Below are 16,562 nucleotides of genomic sequence, written 5' to 3'. Positions count from 1 at the left end.
AATCCCAAAGGCAGCCCCAAACTTGGTGTTTGACCTCTGTGCCTTCCTAAGGACACTTTGGGGTTCTAAAAACCGTACCCATTTCCTGAAATACTTTTATTAGGTAATTAAAACCACTGTGGCTATTTGTGTGCTGCACAGAATAATTACAGTTTATTTAGCAATATCTGCATTAGGTTCACCATGGCCAGTTTGAATTTTAACCTAAGTTGCATGTCAAGGTTTCAGCTTGAAGAGCAGGAGTGTGCATTTGAGGTTGACCTCCTTTTACGCAACCATTACAAATATGGCAGTCGGGTAGGTTGCTACCAAAATGCATTAATGACCAAGAAAGGCTCTATTGCATTTCTCTTCCTGTGAAACAGCCCTTAGGCACACAGGACTTTCCCTGCAAAGCTGGAAGGATTTCTTCTGAAGCATTGCTCAGGATGTGTAAATCATTTGTAGCCAAGGTATCAGCACAAAATGATCTAGGTGATGTCCTTGGACGAAGCCATCCTTTAAATCTCTTAGTTGTCAGATCCTGTTCCTTTTCTGCCAGAACCTGTAGAGACATCCATAAGGGGAAGTTCAGCACCAGGAGTGGACGACTAGATGAGGCTAATGTTCTAACATCTGGCTATGTTTCTTCTAAATTACAGAATGATCAGGGATATCTGATTTACCAGGGCAAGTTAGCTAGAATATACTTCCCTAAAAACCATCAAATACACTAGCAAAATGCAGTGTGTCTCATGTTCCTTCCATCCACTAATTTTTGCCATTTTAAAATTGACCCAGGTTAGTCAGAGGATGAGCTCTGCTTTTAGCTTTGACTTTAGCTGTTCCTCTTGATGTTGACTAGAGCAGTTTTTTGGCAGGCATGCCTCATGCAGCACCTGCTTTTGCAAGCCTGCTGGATGCCTCCTCTGTGGCCATCTATTTTTGGAAACAAATCAGGTATTTTGCTTTGAAAACTAAAGTGTAACTCTCCAAGGCTAGCTTTTTTGAAGGATGGATTCAGACAGAAATGGTCTTTCTAAATTATAGGTTTAAAATTACCCTACCATTATACAACTGCTTGGCACTTCTCCAGAAAACTGAAGACGTTTGGAGTTTTTTCCACTGAAATGATAATTGCCCAATGAAAACAGGATTTAGGAAAACACAAACTGACATCAAGCTATTCCTTTTTGCTATAAATTATATTGACTCTGCACTATTGCAAAATTACTTTGGATGATTTGACCATGGAAGAATGTAGTGAAAGACTCTTATTACCACACTCACATGTGCAGGGAAATTGCAATGCATCCAAACAAATCTAAGCTTAGACAAGACTTTCCACTGACTTCAAACAACTCTCTGCTTTTCTTCCTCAGAGTTGCTCAGGCCTCTATTAAAATATCTTTAAGGTGCTTAACAAGCAGGTGTTGCCCATTGTGTGGCAGGATGGAAGTCACCTTTTCTTCCTCAACCAAATTTTCAATATTTGAATTGTTTACTCCAAGCTGCCTTGAAAGCAATGAAGAACAGGAATGAAAAACTCCCAATTCTGACTCTGAAAAAGAAATAGTTGTTTATGCAAGGTATTATTTTCCCATGAAACTCCCTGTTGCAGGATATCGTTGAGCTTGCTAGTATACTAGAAATGATTTAGGAAGAGGTTTTTAAGATGTGTATCAGCAAATGGATGGATGTGTGTAGATAGGCACACAGATGTACAGAGATTTGGGAGAATGCACTTAATGCCCAATGGATACTTTCTGTAAGCACTGGAAGTGCTGAAGTGAATCGAAAAAACGAACTTTCCCATGGACTGTGAGTGATTTCTTTGTTTGGCTCAGTTTGCCTATCTACTTTATACTACAGGGTGGAAAGGGTTATATTTTCCTCTGTAAGAGTAAAAGATGGATGTTAGTCAGAGAGCCTGTTGGGCTAGTAAAAGTGAACTGTCAAGAGCTGACAACATATGAATGGAGTTACCTTGGAGATGCAATGGAAGACCAACAACTAGATGTTGAGGTTTTAATGAGTGTCTGCCAAGGGTGGGGGAATGTGTGAAAACGGCGTGGCTGGACCTTGAAACTAAGGACTGAGGTGCTGGGATGCTGGAGGAACTTGGCTGAGGAAGAGGAGGAGGGATGGTGTACGGCCACGCCTGAAGTCCCTTTGGGGCTCTGAGCCCAGAAGAGCCATTTGGAAACTTTTTTTTTTTCTCTGGGTGGCTTGTCTGCAGTCACTCAGCAAACCATTGGCAGGGCCAAGAGAAGGGGCAGCCTTAGGGTGTTGGGTTGTGCCCTGATAAGTGTATCGATCACCTGCTGCAAGCATTCACAGAAAACAAAATGACTTAAATGATAAGAGTAAGGGATCTTAGGTAATGATATATGCTCTAAACAGCCCAACTTAAAATGAAAACAAGAGCTAATTTCCAGACCTCTTACTTGAAATGAATTCTCTGTCCAGTCCCTGCTCATAGTATAAACTCCAAAATGCATCCTAGACTGACTCTAGGGAAGTTTGAGATGCCTGTGGATCAGTAACACAAAGGTTTTCCACGTATGCGTTCAGTAACAGGATGTTACTTTTAGTACCATTGAATCAGCTGAGACATAGAGGGAAGATGACTGAGTATCTGTAGATGTGTGTAGCTGCTGCATTATTTGCCAGGACGTGGATTGCATCCGATGGTGCAGAGGGCTGGGGGCTCTAGCTTGCTTTTCCCCCTACCACTTTCTGCAAATGCAATGAAGGTTTGGTCTTATTGAGATCTTCAGAATCTGGTTCTTTATTTTTCTAGTATTGCCAATAATCTGGGATAATTCCTTCTGTGGAAGGAGCATGTGTGGGGCCAGAAGAGCACTGTTTGGGGTGGATTTTTTTCAGTCCTTCAGCTCAGCAGCAAGCAGTTCACCTGAGCCCCCTCTCTTTTCCTGAAGTGGGCTCCTCAGAGCTCGGTGGGTTGGGTCAGCAGGAGTATTTTATTACTGCATTTTTGAACCTTACTTTCCCTGGAGTGGTTTGCTGGTCATAAGGCCAATACTGGTCTCAAGTATGCTCCAAGAGACTGGTCTCGTCCACAGTGGCATGGTGAATTCACACAGTGAGTTTGTGATAGGCCTATTTTTGTTTGTAAAAAAAAAAAAAAAAAAAAAAAAAACCAAACCAAAAAACCCCCAAAAAACCCTTAAAACACATTTGTTTTGTAATCGCTTCCTATCCCTCTACCTTAAGGGTGATTTTTTTTTTTCCCATAGTTGCAGCGTTGTCTTCAGGAGAGCCTATGTTTTGTGACTTTTGGAAATGTGCTGTCTGCTATGTGGGAATCTTTTAGTATTTAGAGCCTTGCAGCCCAGGTTGTGACTGACTCCTGTCAAGGAAAACTACTCAGATTTGAGACAACTGGAGTCCTGTTTCCTCCATCAGGTATGGAAAGGAGTGGAGCGGGACTCCCTGACTCCCTTTCCCTATATGAGATCACACTCCATGCTAGGTAAGCCAATGCAAGAGCTGGAACTCGTTTCGAGTTGCTATACCATAAGGTTACCATCTTGTGATATCTTGTTAAGCATTGAAACCATGCATACTTTATCACAGGCTTGGGTGGACATAAGGTCTCCCATTACAGAAAGGTCTAGCAGGTCAATCTAGCTTGTTGATGAGTGCCATCAGAGAAATTGCATCAACACCAAAGTGATTTCCATGGAAGCTCGGAGAAATTTTGGAAGAATATTTTGCCTCATGAGAGGATAATTGCAAATGCTTGCATATTGCAAATGCTTGCATATAGCAGCCTGTAATGTCTAAAGTTATAGGCGCTTGTTTGTCTGTGCTGGTGGGAGGAAGAGCATTTGCTGTTATCGATGTGCTTTCCTGAGTGGATGAGAGCATTCATGCCAGTAGGGACTTCAAAGGTGGGGGAGTAAGACCGAAGGGTGTCTGCCTGTCTGGCCATCAGTATGCTGGAGCCTTTTTCAGAAACTAGGACCTGACAGATATGCTCTGCTGCACAAAACCAAACAGCATTAATGTTGTTGCCAAATATAACTTCCAGTGATCTTGCGAACTGTTTCTCATTAGCTGTCCTAGCTGTGTCACTGCTGCTGACGGGAACTGGCCTTTACAACCTGCTCTGTAAACACGCTTTCCAGAGCTCAGCTTGGACAGTGGTTATGGCTCTGCTGCTGCAAGTCTCCTGGGTTAGATCTGGGTGCGTCCCTGGGAAAGGATTACAAAACAGAAGGGTCATATCATCACTGTTTGTTTATGGTGGTTTTGGGAGACGCAGGAGCAGTGTTACCACTCGGATCTTTCCATTGAAGCTTGCAGATTCTCTGTAGAGAACCTGTCTCCTCTGCACTGCAGTAGCACTGATCTTAGTCCAGAAATAATTCGGGTTTTTTTGGCTGCACTTTGGGGAAACTCATTCAGTCTAATGGCATTTTGAAGAGGAAAAACAAAAGTATCTAAGAGCCTGGGGTTTGAGAAGTTGGCTGTTGTACACTGGGTGGAATTCTGAATGGAAAAATCCTGTGGATTTCTGCTATGCAGAGCTAGTTGTCCAGACCTATTGTACTACCTCATGTCAATTAAGTACTATCTAAAAACTACAGGATGGTTGCCACTAAATGCTCGTTTCCAGTTGCATTTCATAGGTTCAAGATGCCTATAACCTAAGATAGAAATAAATGTGAATGCGGAATTGCTTCTAAGAATTTCCATTAGCAAAGCTTTCAGAGTTTATTATTCACAAGTGCTTTGGATGGTTTTAATAATATGATAAAAAAGCCATGCTCTCATAAGCCAGAAGATTGTAAGACAATTGCAAAATGAAAGCTGGTTTAGGGTGAGTACAGGGGATGCTCAGGCAGCTGAACATGCTGGTGTAGAGCGCAGCTGAAGAAGGCTGTAGTATTTTTGTTGAAGGAGTCTGTCGAGTCCATACTTGTAAAAGGAGGGGAAATCTAGAAGCAGAATATGAGAAGTTCAGGGACACAAAGACAGAATACGCTTGAATGATATTCTGGATCCTGGCTCTTATTTGGTCAGACCTGTGCTGGAGAGGTGCTGCACGCATCTGAAAGGAACCTGCTAATATTCATCATCGTGCCAGGATTAAATGGTGTGCTCATTCCCTGGCTCCAGCACTGAAGGGCACTGAGCTCCAGCCTGAACCCCTCTATCCCTGCCTGTGCACGGAGGACGTTAACTTCTGCTGTGGCCAGGCTGGCAGGGAGAGTGCTGCCTGGTGTTGCCTGTTGCGCTTTGGTTAGCACAGCTGCCTGTGGAAGATGAGGAGCTCTGTCTTTGAATCTTTCCAGCACAACATTGTAAAATTCAATTTCTCTTGGCGCTGGGGTGCTGTACACTTTGCATATTTGTTTGGCTGGTGGAAATTCCTGAGAGTGAGTGGGGCATCAAGTGCTTTATATTGTTGTTATTTAGGAGAGATTTGCTTCCTAGTGATTGCTTATAGTAAATAAAATTAAAAATCAAATTAAAATGGTGGTTTTAGACACTGAGACTGCCTGAGCCTGTGTTTTGTGAAAGCCCATTGATGCAATAATCCGTGTTTATGAAAAGCTGAGTATCCTATCCGAAAGTGTGGCAAGTGCACTAAGTTCTGCAAGGAGCCTGGCTGGGAGGAGATGCTCTTGTCCTTCCTGCCAGGTCGTCTGCATTGAGATCAGAGTGGTGAATCACAGGAACGTGCAGGGAGCAGCACTATTCTCCTTCTGTTCTCCATATGGAAATGGCCATTACGGGTCCCACGGGGAGGATGACTGAAGCGCTGCTGTTAGCCAGGTCATGTTTGCATGAAGTGCTGGGGGAAGAACCTAATGCAAAACCCCTGACCAGACTTGTGTCCTCTTCCAGAGACGCACTTGATGCTGCCAGCGTACTTTATAATCGAGTTGATGAGGGCGTCCACCGACTGGTGATGCTGTCGAACAAACGCATCCAGGAACTGGAGCTGGTGATGGAGTTCGAGAAAGTAGAAGAATGTTTTAAGGAGGTAAGGCCTGTTTGTCAGTTCCAGTGACTGCCTGCTGCCACCCTCTGACTGTGCATCCTACAGCAGGTACTGGGCCTGTTGATCTCTAGTGTGAAGGTGTAGAATGATGCCTGTAGACCCTTAAAAAGAACACCTGAACAACTGAACATTAGAACTTGGGATACATTTTCAGATATGCTGAGAACTAAGCCGTTGTTTGCCTGGTATCTCTTGATGCCAAGTAAAAGTCTCCTGGCTGCTCTGTAGGTATGGATCAGTCAAACCCCATAAACATCTGTGATGTTTTTCCATACTTAAAGACCACAGCATAGTGGCTTGTTGGTTGGCAGTACCCTTGGAGGTGGGCTGTCTTTTCACAGTGGTCAGCAAAAGTACCCTCCCAGCAAGACTGTTGAGGAGCCATTCTTCATGTTCCACCTTGACCAGCAGCAGAGTGTTGGCAACAAGCTGATGATGAGTCTGTGTGTCACCTCTGGGCTGTAGGTCCTTCAGGGTTTGCTTATATCCTGCTGCTGAACGAGTCACGCATCGCGTACCCCATGCTAGCTGCCCATCCCTGCTGTGCACTCTGTTTAGTGTTCAGGTCCCTGCTATCTGATAAGCCTCAGGCACCCTCCTTCCCCTCTGGGTGCAGCCCCAGGCACACTCCTTTTGCCTCTGGGTGCAGCCCTGTATGCAGTCTCCAGGTGGGGGAACAGCCTCTTGTCCTTAGGCCAAGAGCCATGCTCAATCCCCCCACCCCTGCACTTCTGTGGGAGCTTAAAATTCCCCTTCATGTGGTGCTCATTGAAACTCTTTACAGCCGTGGGATAATTGAAGCAAACAGGCACTAGTTTTCAGAAAGACCTTTGAAACCTGTAGCTGTGTAGATAGAGAACCTTAAAAAGTCATAAAGTAGCTCAGGCTGTCTGAGCATCCTACAAGATCTGATCAGTTCTTTCAGTGTTGCAGATCCCAGGTGTGCTCCTTAAGGCTGAACACTAACTCAAGATTATGGAGTCGCATAGTCTCCTTTGCTGTAACTCGTCACCAATGAGAAGGTTTTTTTTATATCACTTATTACCCTGTGTGTGTGAAGGGTTGTATGCTGTTTAGAGCTCACTTTAGGCACCTGCATCCTTAAGATCAGTGCTAGGACCAGTTTCACCAGTGCTCTTCTAGGATTCTGGGCTCTTCTCTGGAGAGAACTGGATTTGCAGAGGCGGCTGTAGCCTACCTGTTGTTTTCACAGGGCAAGGTGGATCCAAGAGTTTTAATGATTTCCCATTTGGAGGTAGACACTCGGGTGCCATGCACTATGTGTTCAGGAGAAGTGTGACGCAAGAACCTAGTAAAAACTCCCTTAAATGTAGAGGTTCTTAATACTACACAGAAATTTAAAAAGGCACAAAGGCAGGATCTGCAACCTGTCCCTGCTTTAAGCTGCACTTTTTTGATTGAATTGAGCAAAACTGACTGTTCCCAGCTTACTTTGCTTGCAGATCACCAATGATGGCAGCATTGCTGGCAGCAGCTGCTCCTGCTTTTAAGCCTGCCTAGGCGCTCTAGGCAGCAGCAGTGTACCCCTTTGCAGTATGGGTCACAATCTGTGAACCCACCCCATCTCCACCTCTTGCCAGTGGGTTTGTTCCATGGGCACGGACCCTCTCTCAGTCCAGAAGACGAGGAGTTTGTCCTTGACTGAGAGGTTGAGTTGGGATGATGCAGGAAAACAGGATGTGTGGGCATTAGGAAACGTTTAGTCTGTCCCTTCCCACAGGTGCAGTTATGCCTGAAGCATTGCAGACAAGTTTACTAGCCTGTTTTTAAAACCTACTGTTGATGGAGATGCTGTGTTATCCTGCCTGGCCTCCTGTGTATGCTTTGCTTTTAGAACACTCTCGTTAGTTCTCTACCCATGTTTGAGGATATAGGTTTGTAACTGCGGCAGTGGCTGGGCTCTCTCAAGTAACCTGCAGTTACTGCACAGCTTTGTGGCAAGCTGCCTTCAGAAAACCAGTAGCTGAGAGTCCCAGAGAACCATGAAACGTTGCAGATAGGGAGAATCTGTCAGTATGTTCACACTGACGTAGTTCATGTCCTGCCAGTCAGAAAAGGGAAGTGGTGTAGGAAACCTGGCAGCAGGGAGATTTTATCCCACTTGGGGGTAACAATAATAGGAATATCAGGCCAGGCTGCAGGTTGCAGGGCTTGCATTAGACCATGGCTCACCTGAAACAGAGCCCAAGCAGCTACTTGCCCTGTTTATGCCTAAGGCTAGTGAGCAATAGCAGAGCTTTGCAATTACTCAGTAACCTGAAGCGGAAAAACTCCTAGCAGGAGTCTCAGGCTGAAATGCCAGGATGGAGGGGGGAAGTGGACATGCACATTCTTTCCAGTAATGAAATGACCAGCGTTATGAGAGCAATTCCTTGCTCTTTCCACATAAAGGCCTACCCTCATGAGTAGCACGGAGTGACTAATAGTGGAGCTTTTCCCTTTTCTCCTAGGTCAGCAGTTGGATCGAGAATGTTGGCAGAAAACAGCTAAAGGAAACAATCAACCTGGATGATTCTTTGGAGATGCTGCTTCAAGCACAAAAGCGGTTCAGGGAGTTTGATCTTATTGCCAGTGTAAGTGTTGTCTGATTGGAAAAACATATTCTCTAGAGTCTGAGCTGGCAGCATACGTGCCTTGTACATGCTCAGCCAAACCCATGATGCTAAGATGGCATTGGTAAGAGGATTCATCACCAAAGTGTGTGTCATTCCTTTACACTACTTGGCTTTCCTGCTGTCCTTTTGTAGCAAAGCCACCAGCTCAGCCCCTCAGTAGGTGGCATTTGCCAGTCTTGAGGAAAATAACTACTGTGATGGAAGATGGATTTTTTTTTTTTGTTAATTCCTTAATGTGCTTGTAATACTGTCTTTTTTGATCGTAATTGACCTGTGGCTTTATTGCGTAGGCATTTACAAGCTACTGTGTGGCTCATGTAAATCATAACAGAGGTCAGGACTCTTCAGAATTCTGCTGTAAACAAGTACACCCCTGCTCATGTGATTTGAACCTTAAAAAACAGTCTAATTAGTCCTAGCTGTTAATGACCTTGAAGATTATCTCCTGTCTATGTCAGGTCTCTATCCTTATATGCAATTGCATTTTGCTTTCAGGAATATTGCAGAAGGGGGCAGGAAGCACTAAAGAAGATGGATCGATGGGAAGACTTTTCCTCTGTGGATGTACATTCTTACAGGGTAAAGCTGCAGACCTACAAAGATCAACTGGAAGATTTCTGCACTCAACTGGATGAAAACAGGCATCGAATCTGTGAGACAGTTAGGCTGTATGAATTCTTTGACAAGGTAAGAAAGGCATCTGCTGCACGGAGGAGGGTGTAAAAAGCCTGCTCGGACTCAGTCCAGAGCTTGGTTGTTTATGAAAGATGTGAAATGTAGTGTGTGCACCAACGAGGAGCTGGATCTATGACCTGCAAAAGCCCCTTCATGCTCATGTGTCTGCAGTGTTTTTTTTCAAGTCAGTATGTGGAAGAAGGGGTGGGTGTGTATTCAAGAAAATGTCCTCATCTCTTAAGAATAGAGGTCTTCTGCTGTCTGAGCTGTAGCTCGTAGGCCCCTCTCATGGCCGCAGTGGACAGAAGAATTATGGCAGTGCTGGCTTGGACACTAAGCCAAAAGACTGGCTGCTTGTGTCCAGTCTTGGCCACCAGGCCAGGGTAGGCTGCCTGCATTTTCTTCATATGGTATCCTTACATGCTGGTAAAGTCATCCTGTTGACACATCAGGAGTAGCAGCTCCCTGCTACTCAGCACTAAATATAGCCCAGCCCCTCTCTTGTGGAGGCCGGTGTGAGGAAATGGAGCACCAGAACAGGGTACTGGGCAATGTGGCTGAGGGACCCAAGGGGACTGGGTTGGCCCAGGCATCTGGGAAGCAGGAGGAGAGGATGCTGGTGGTGACTGTGCTGAGTGCCTGGCCTTCTCACCTGTTTGGTTTAATGCATATGCACCTATTCAGCAGACCTGCAGTTGGATTTGGTGCCCTTTAATTTCTAAAGTTGCAGATGAATAAACAGTAAGATTTTCTAAGTGCATTATAAAATACAGCTTTGGCAAGCACAGAAGGCCAGGGAGCCTGTGCTCTGTTTATTCCACACTTGTACAAACATTGGGCATTGAAGTTCTCAAATTCCAGAAAGAATAGACACTAGAAGTTAAGCTGTACCAGATGTAGGTGCCACTTAGTTGCTGTCTCTGAGCTGCCTTGGCTCATATATATATATATATATATATATATAGATATAGATATATATTGGTCCCTGAACACCTGTTGCCATCATGGGGGATCCTGGCAAGGATCCTGGTAAGGATGGTTGTTGTCATTTTTCTTCTGATAAACTGAGGCACACAAAGGTTCCAGGTCTTGCTCGGCATCTTGGCAAGTCTATGGCCAAGCCAAACGTCGGTCCTGTATGAACCTGCCCAGCCAAAGTTAGACATCTCTGAAGCACGGATGTGGACTGTGGCACATGGCAGCTGTTCCGTTCAGGCATGGGAAATACATCGCGGTAGTAGCTCTTGGGCTGCCCGGGTAGTCGGGCATGACTCGACAACAATGGGTGTTCTTCCACAGCTTCAAAGCCTGGGCCGTTCCCAGGGGCACAAATGTTACACAGACCCCAAAGATGGAACATTTCTTTTCCTAGGGCTTCATAGCCCTGCTCATACAGCTTCTTTTTGGTGGGTGACAACTGGGGGATGCAGTCCTTGGCGACAGCAGCAGCATCCCTCTTGGTTGTGCCTTTCAATGCTCCACAGCCCCAGTGAAAACTGAATGATAGCAGTGTGTTTGTGCACTGCTTTGGTGTGAAGGAGAGGTATCTTGCTTAGTGAGGGAGGAGGATTTTGATCCTACCGGTTTCAGTAGAACTATAAACAATGCTGGTGTTATAAATACAACACATGTGTGTTGTGAACCGGTGGCCAACCGAAACCAGGGGTGTGGAGGGGATACATCCTGCAGCTGTAGGATGAGTACAGAAATTAGTGCGCAGCATGAAAGTTCTTTCAGTGCTGGTTATTTTGATCTTGATTTCCAGAATGCTGTCTGCCTTCCCAAAGCAAAGTCAGTGGTGTGGTCTGGGAGGTGGGGGGAAAGCAGATTTTATCTAAACTGATTTCACTCTCTTCTGATGCTGAGCTGCTTTGACCTTACTGTGGTGATGTTGTCAGTGCCTGCCTAACCCCCTTCTCTCTTCCCTAATATCTGAGGGAATATCAGTAGCAGGAGTCTAAACTAAGCAATGTCCTTGATTTTCTTTCTTGTAAAGAGCCTGCAGTGTGCCAGACCCCAAGATTTGGGGAAGGAGCCTGAGGATGCGTAAGCAATGTACACTATGGTAATGAGCTGGCAAGCTCAGATCTCTCCAAAGATCTCAGCATGCTCCAAGGGAGTGGAGCGCCCACCACAGGGATCATGGTATTCATCCCTCACGCACCTCGCTGCCTACTAGGAATGGGAGGCTCTGTTCTGCTGGGCCTCCTTCTGCGTGTGGTGGACAAGTCAGAGCAAGCCACTGACTGTGGCTGCTGGACAGGCCATGGGACAGGACAGCGTGACCCCATATGGTCCATCAAGATGCCATACTGTTTTTTTCACTGCTTGGCAGTTCCTGATGGTCTGTCAGACTCCCTGTGATGAAGCAGGCTGAGCTGGGCCAGACCACATGGAGCCTGCACATGGGCTGGCAGGGTTCCCTCCCCAAAGCCATGACTGGTGCCAAGCTGGATGTTTCCATTTGTCCCTGCTTCCTTTGTGGCAGGAGCTCTCTGTGCCTGACAAGGGCTGGATGATGGCTGGGCTGAGGCAGGAGGAGCGGTGAAGGAAGCTGCCTTCCCCATCTCTGACTGCAGGCAGAGGATTGTTTTTCAGTACCACAGACTCAGTGCGGGCATACTCGGGGACCTGCCATCTTCCTGTGGCTTCAAGCCTGGTCTGGCCGTTGTCCCTTGTTTACTCAGTTCCAGGATTCTGTTGGGATCTGGCACCACACAGTGCTTTGGGGAAGAACTGGGAAGCTGAGCAAGCAAGGGTGTGCATGTTATACCAAAAGCACTGATGTCTGCTTTGTTCTGGGGTGCCTGCAAGGGCAGTCCCCAGTAGCCTTCGCTCTCACTGCCTGTCCTGGCTTCACAGTAACACTGCCATAGGTACATTACCAGGAGGAGCTAGAGCAAGTCTCCCTCTCCTTGCTTCCCTTGTTAGCCTTCACATTTTTTCCTTTCTCAAGCTTTCTTTGGGTGAAATTATTTCCCAGGTCACTCTTCTATCCCCAGCTCTCTGCATGCTCTTGACTTTACCATGAGCAAAATGCCCAGCTGCCTGTGTCCACAGGCTTGAAATGGCCCATGTGAGAGCTGTGTGCCCTGTCAGGACCACAGCTACCTAACTCTCAGAGGCACGTCTAATGAGCCAGAGCACACAGCATGGTCTCTGCCAGCCCTGGGATGACAACCAGTCCTGCAGAAGGTCGGTAGCGAAGGCGCATGATACTTGCTGGCAAAAGTCACTGTGTTGGAAGAAAGCGCTGACCCAGCGGGAAGGGGCAGAGTCCCGTCACACTGGCTCAGCACCTGCATACCCTGCAGCTGTGCAGTGGTGTGGTGCCCAGAGCCTCACAGCTGAACTGCCCGTATCATTACCGGGGGGCCTGAGGCAGCCCCAGGGGCTCCTTCCTGCTTGTCAGGATGTTGTGCAAGATGCTGCCTCTTTTGGCGCTCAGGGAAAGTGTGGGCATTGCTCTGCCATGGCCTGGGAGCTTGTTGCAGCTTGGGCCCTTGCCTTGCATTTGCTTTCTGAGGGAAGCCATTTGGAGGCCCAGTGCTCAGGATTGTTGGGATGAGGATGGTTGAGAAATGGTAGCATTTCCCTGGTTCGGATTTCTTTGGGCTCTGCTCCATGAGCTGTTCCTTCAGTGGCATTCTCTGGCTGCCACCCCTTGGACCCCTTCTCTGAAAGGACCCCTGGCTGTCAGCCTGTGCTGATTCTGGTTTCTCGGTAGTGATCTGCAGCCATCCCTGGCTTCTTTCTGCTGCTTCTGAGCTCTGCTTGGAGTGGGCAGAGTGTTGCCAAACCCCTCTCCATCTGTGTTCACAACTCTTGTGGAGTGGGTTACCTATGCTCACGTGTGGATCTGCCCCCACAGTGAGTTCTCCTCTGCTCTCCTCCTTCTCTGGCCCTCCTCCTCAGCCACTTTGTTCTTTGTGGCTTAGAAAACAAAGCCTTTGGCAAGTGAAGGAGGTGCCTGCCCTTCCTGGGGGAGGGCCAGCTGGCCTGCATTTGATTATGGCAGCGCCTCCTCATCCCTCCCCATTGTCCTTGCTGCTGTAGGAATGCCAGCCTTTTTGCGCTCCATCCCCTGAACAAGTGTTGCTGCCTCTGGGGCCCAAAGAGGGGCTGGGGCCCTTCTTCCCATCCGTCCAGGCCCCGCTGTCAGGAGAGCCTCTCTGCACATCTCCATGCACCTTCCCTCTGAGTCGAACACATCCCTTCTTGACTCCGGCAGCAGACAGACACAGCAAACCCTCTTGTAAGTACCAAGTGTCCGGCACCCCGGCTGACGTGTGAGTTGTATTGAGATTGTTTGGAAACAATGTAGAGAAGGCTTTTCACTCAGTTGCTTGTGCGCGTCTGTATTCATCCAGCACGAATCAGAGTGCTTTGTGTGAGGCTTTTGTGCGCTCAGACAGAGCCCTGTGGGCTGTGTGCATCTTTGCATGGTCCCTGCGAATCCCAGGGTTGCGCTGTCTGTTATACAGCAGTGCCTGTCCCTCTTTCTCTTTATTAGAGGTTATTGCATGATCATTTCAGTGGGCATAATTTAACTGTAGCTAGAAGTTGTTGCTGGGATTGCATGCCTCCAGCCTAGCTGGATGTACACACAGGGCAGGTGGTATCTTTTGATCTGCCTGGGCTTCTGTTAGAGGTTGTGGACAGCACAAGACGGGGCTGCTCTCTTAGACTGGTCCAAGGTTTGCTGGGCTCCTGTCCTGTGAGTGACTGAGACCTGCTGGCACAGTGCTCCCAGCTCTGAGAGACAGATCTGATCTTAGATGTGACAGCAGAAATCCAGAGCATGATAAGGTAGCTGACTTCCACAGATGTCATTACCTCGCACTTCTCCCCAAAAGATTCAGAACAGTGACCTGCTGATATCTTGTTTTCTGCTTGTTCCCCCCGCCCCCCGCCCCCCCCCCCCCCCATCTCAGGCTGTTTGGCCTAGGTTGAGAGTTTATTTTACTAAAAGGGCAGCATGATTCCCTGCTCTGGGAATGTGCTTGGAGGAGATGTGGAGACTAGAACTTAGCACCAAAGTGGAAAAAGAGGCATTTGATGTGTCCTTACTGTAGCGTACCTGTTATGAACAGAGATGCAGGTTGCCATGCTGCGATGCTTGTCTCTTGCTAGCAGTCCTGTGCAGGTCAGAACACAGCTTTGCCCCCCAGCACCTCTGAGCAAATGAGGCTTTTGCTGTGGCTTATGAAGTCTCTGGGAGAGGCTTAGCACACACTTCTCTGCTTCTGCTCAGAGATTGGCTTTACTTTTCTGGGGACGAGCTGCATGAAATTTCCAAAAAACAGCTTTCATCTGGTTACTGGTGCAAGTACTGAAGATGGTGAAGGAAGATTTGAGTAGCACAACAGAGGAATATATACCATGCCTTCCTGATGCCGTGACCCTGTTTTAGGGGAAGCCACTGTTGTCTCACTTCAGCATTGTCTGACAGCAGCTGTCTCATCTCTCTCTCTTCTCTCTCTCTCCTTCCTCAGTTACACTTGTAAAGTCGTGCCCCTAGACAGACATCTAGTCTGATTTGCTCTCCCATTTCAGGGGTGTCCTTTTTCATGTGCAGCCTGAAGCAGTTGGGGAAATGAGCCTAGAGGTTGGAAAATCGATCTTCTGGCAGAGTTCGTGCAAGGTTAATGCATGAAATCTCTCTCTTCTCCTTCCTAACAGGTTTTTGCTGGAGAAGTCATCTTGCAAGGTTAATGAGCCTCTAATGTTGACTTTCCCATCAATGGCTATTCATGTATCAGAAAGTTTCTGCTTTGCCTTGGAATTTGAGATAGCCCTCTTGCACAGACAAGAAGTCTTGACCGTTTAAATCTGATCTGCTACAGCTCCCCCGTATTTTTCTGTCTTACAAAATTAGTTATTTGGAAACTGTTCTGTTTTATGACTTCTGCAGTAACTCACTGCTGGTGCCCAGGCTATTTTCTCTTGTGTTTCATCAATGACTCTATTGCCAAATTGACATCACAGCAGTGCCCCTAGCTCCCAGCAAGCTCTGTGACAGTACGTGAATGCTAAATGGTACCTTTCTGGTTGCACAACGCAGGTGTGAGACCGGTGCATAAGTTTGTCTCTCAGTGTTACAGGGCAGCAGTGAATTAATTAGGGTTTTTCATGTGCTAAATTCAAGCACAATTCACAGTTGAAGGTGAGAGGTTCTTGGGTTGAGGTGCTTTTGAGCACCTTCCCCAGTACCTCAGGCTCTGCTTTAGTGCAGGTCTGTGTGATGTGTGTGTGGCATGTGCCAGGGGACAAAGCCTTGATCTGTCTGTTTGGGGTCAGTCTCCTTCCCACTGTGCTGGCTGAATCCTCCCCCTCACTGGAGGGCATGGCAGGAATAAGAGGCTGGGGGATACTATACCAGGCCAGCACATGGCATCTTTTGGGGATGTAGGCTGCTCACCCCTCACCTGCCTTCCCCGATCCCAGGAGTGCACACATGTTCTGACGCTGCTATTTTTGCAGGCGGGCAATGCTTGACATGTTGAAAGCATCTGCTGCCTTCATCCTTGATCACCAGAGCACCTCTGAGTAAATATTCCTCTGTGCCCTTGGCTGCCCATGAGCATAAACTGACAGTTGTCTGAAAGTCTGGGGCTCCCCTTCTCTGAGTCAGGTGGGATCAAATCTCCTGCAGGGTCACAACACTGGTAGCCAGTCACTAATGGCAGGGAAGCAGCACTTCCTCCCAGCAGATTTAGGGATTTCCCAGCTCATGTTGCAGCTGCATTGTACTTCACATGTAAGATCTGATGGTAGCAGAGGTCTTCTCTCAGCTGATCCCAGCCTTGCGCGTGTGTGTGAAATGTTGTGTTTGGGTGCTTTTTTTTCACCCTGAACTTAGGATAGGAGCTGCGCAAGGTGACAGATTTTCTGAATGTTTGTGTGCTGGCATCCATCTGGATGCTCGGATCCTCCTGGAGGCTGGAATTCCCTTTAGTCACGGGAGTTAAATAGATCTGTTCAAGCAATCTGGACATGAAGCTCCCCTCGGCGTACAGATGGGGCTGAAGCTCACAATGGCTCCCATCTGCATATCAAAGCCTTGGACATATGGACAGGGTTCTCGCGAGCACCCGCTGCCTCTGACCAGGCTCCTTTGGCTGCTCCGCAGGGGCTCACATTCTGTTGAGTACATCTTAATGTGCTCTTAAACCAGGGACTTATTTCTAGCCTTGTCAGCCACCCTGAAAAACGGAGGCCCAACAAACGCATGG

The 16,562-nt window shown here is 47.2% G+C and overlaps 1 protein-coding gene across 5 annotated transcripts in view; it reads left to right on the top strand.

The window, feature by feature from the left end:
* Positions 1–16,562, top strand: part of PLEKHG4 (pleckstrin homology and RhoGEF domain containing G4) — a 91,949-nt gene that overhangs the window by 55,417 nt on the left and 19,970 nt on the right. For all 5 annotated transcript variants that reach the window (XM_087740173.1, XM_087740172.1, XM_087740171.1 and 2 more), the window contains 3 exons: positions 5,860–5,998; positions 8,488–8,610; positions 9,148–9,339. In XM_087740173.1, the coding sequence (XP_087596299.1) occupies positions 5,860–5,998; positions 8,488–8,610; positions 9,148–9,339 (454 nt within the window). The remainder of the gene's footprint in view (positions 1–5,859; positions 5,999–8,487; positions 8,611–9,147; positions 9,340–16,562) is intronic.

The sequence above is a fragment of the Nipponia nippon genome, unplaced genomic scaffold (genome assembly GCF_047370975.1).
Source record: "Nipponia nippon isolate SJK-2023a ecotype South Korea unplaced genomic scaffold, ASM4737097v1 scaffold_7, whole genome shotgun sequence".
NCBI lineage: Eukaryota > Metazoa > Chordata > Aves > Pelecaniformes > Threskiornithidae > Nipponia > Nipponia nippon.
The sequence above is the reverse complement of the archived record's forward strand: the minus strand, read 5'-3'. Positions and strand labels throughout refer to the sequence as shown.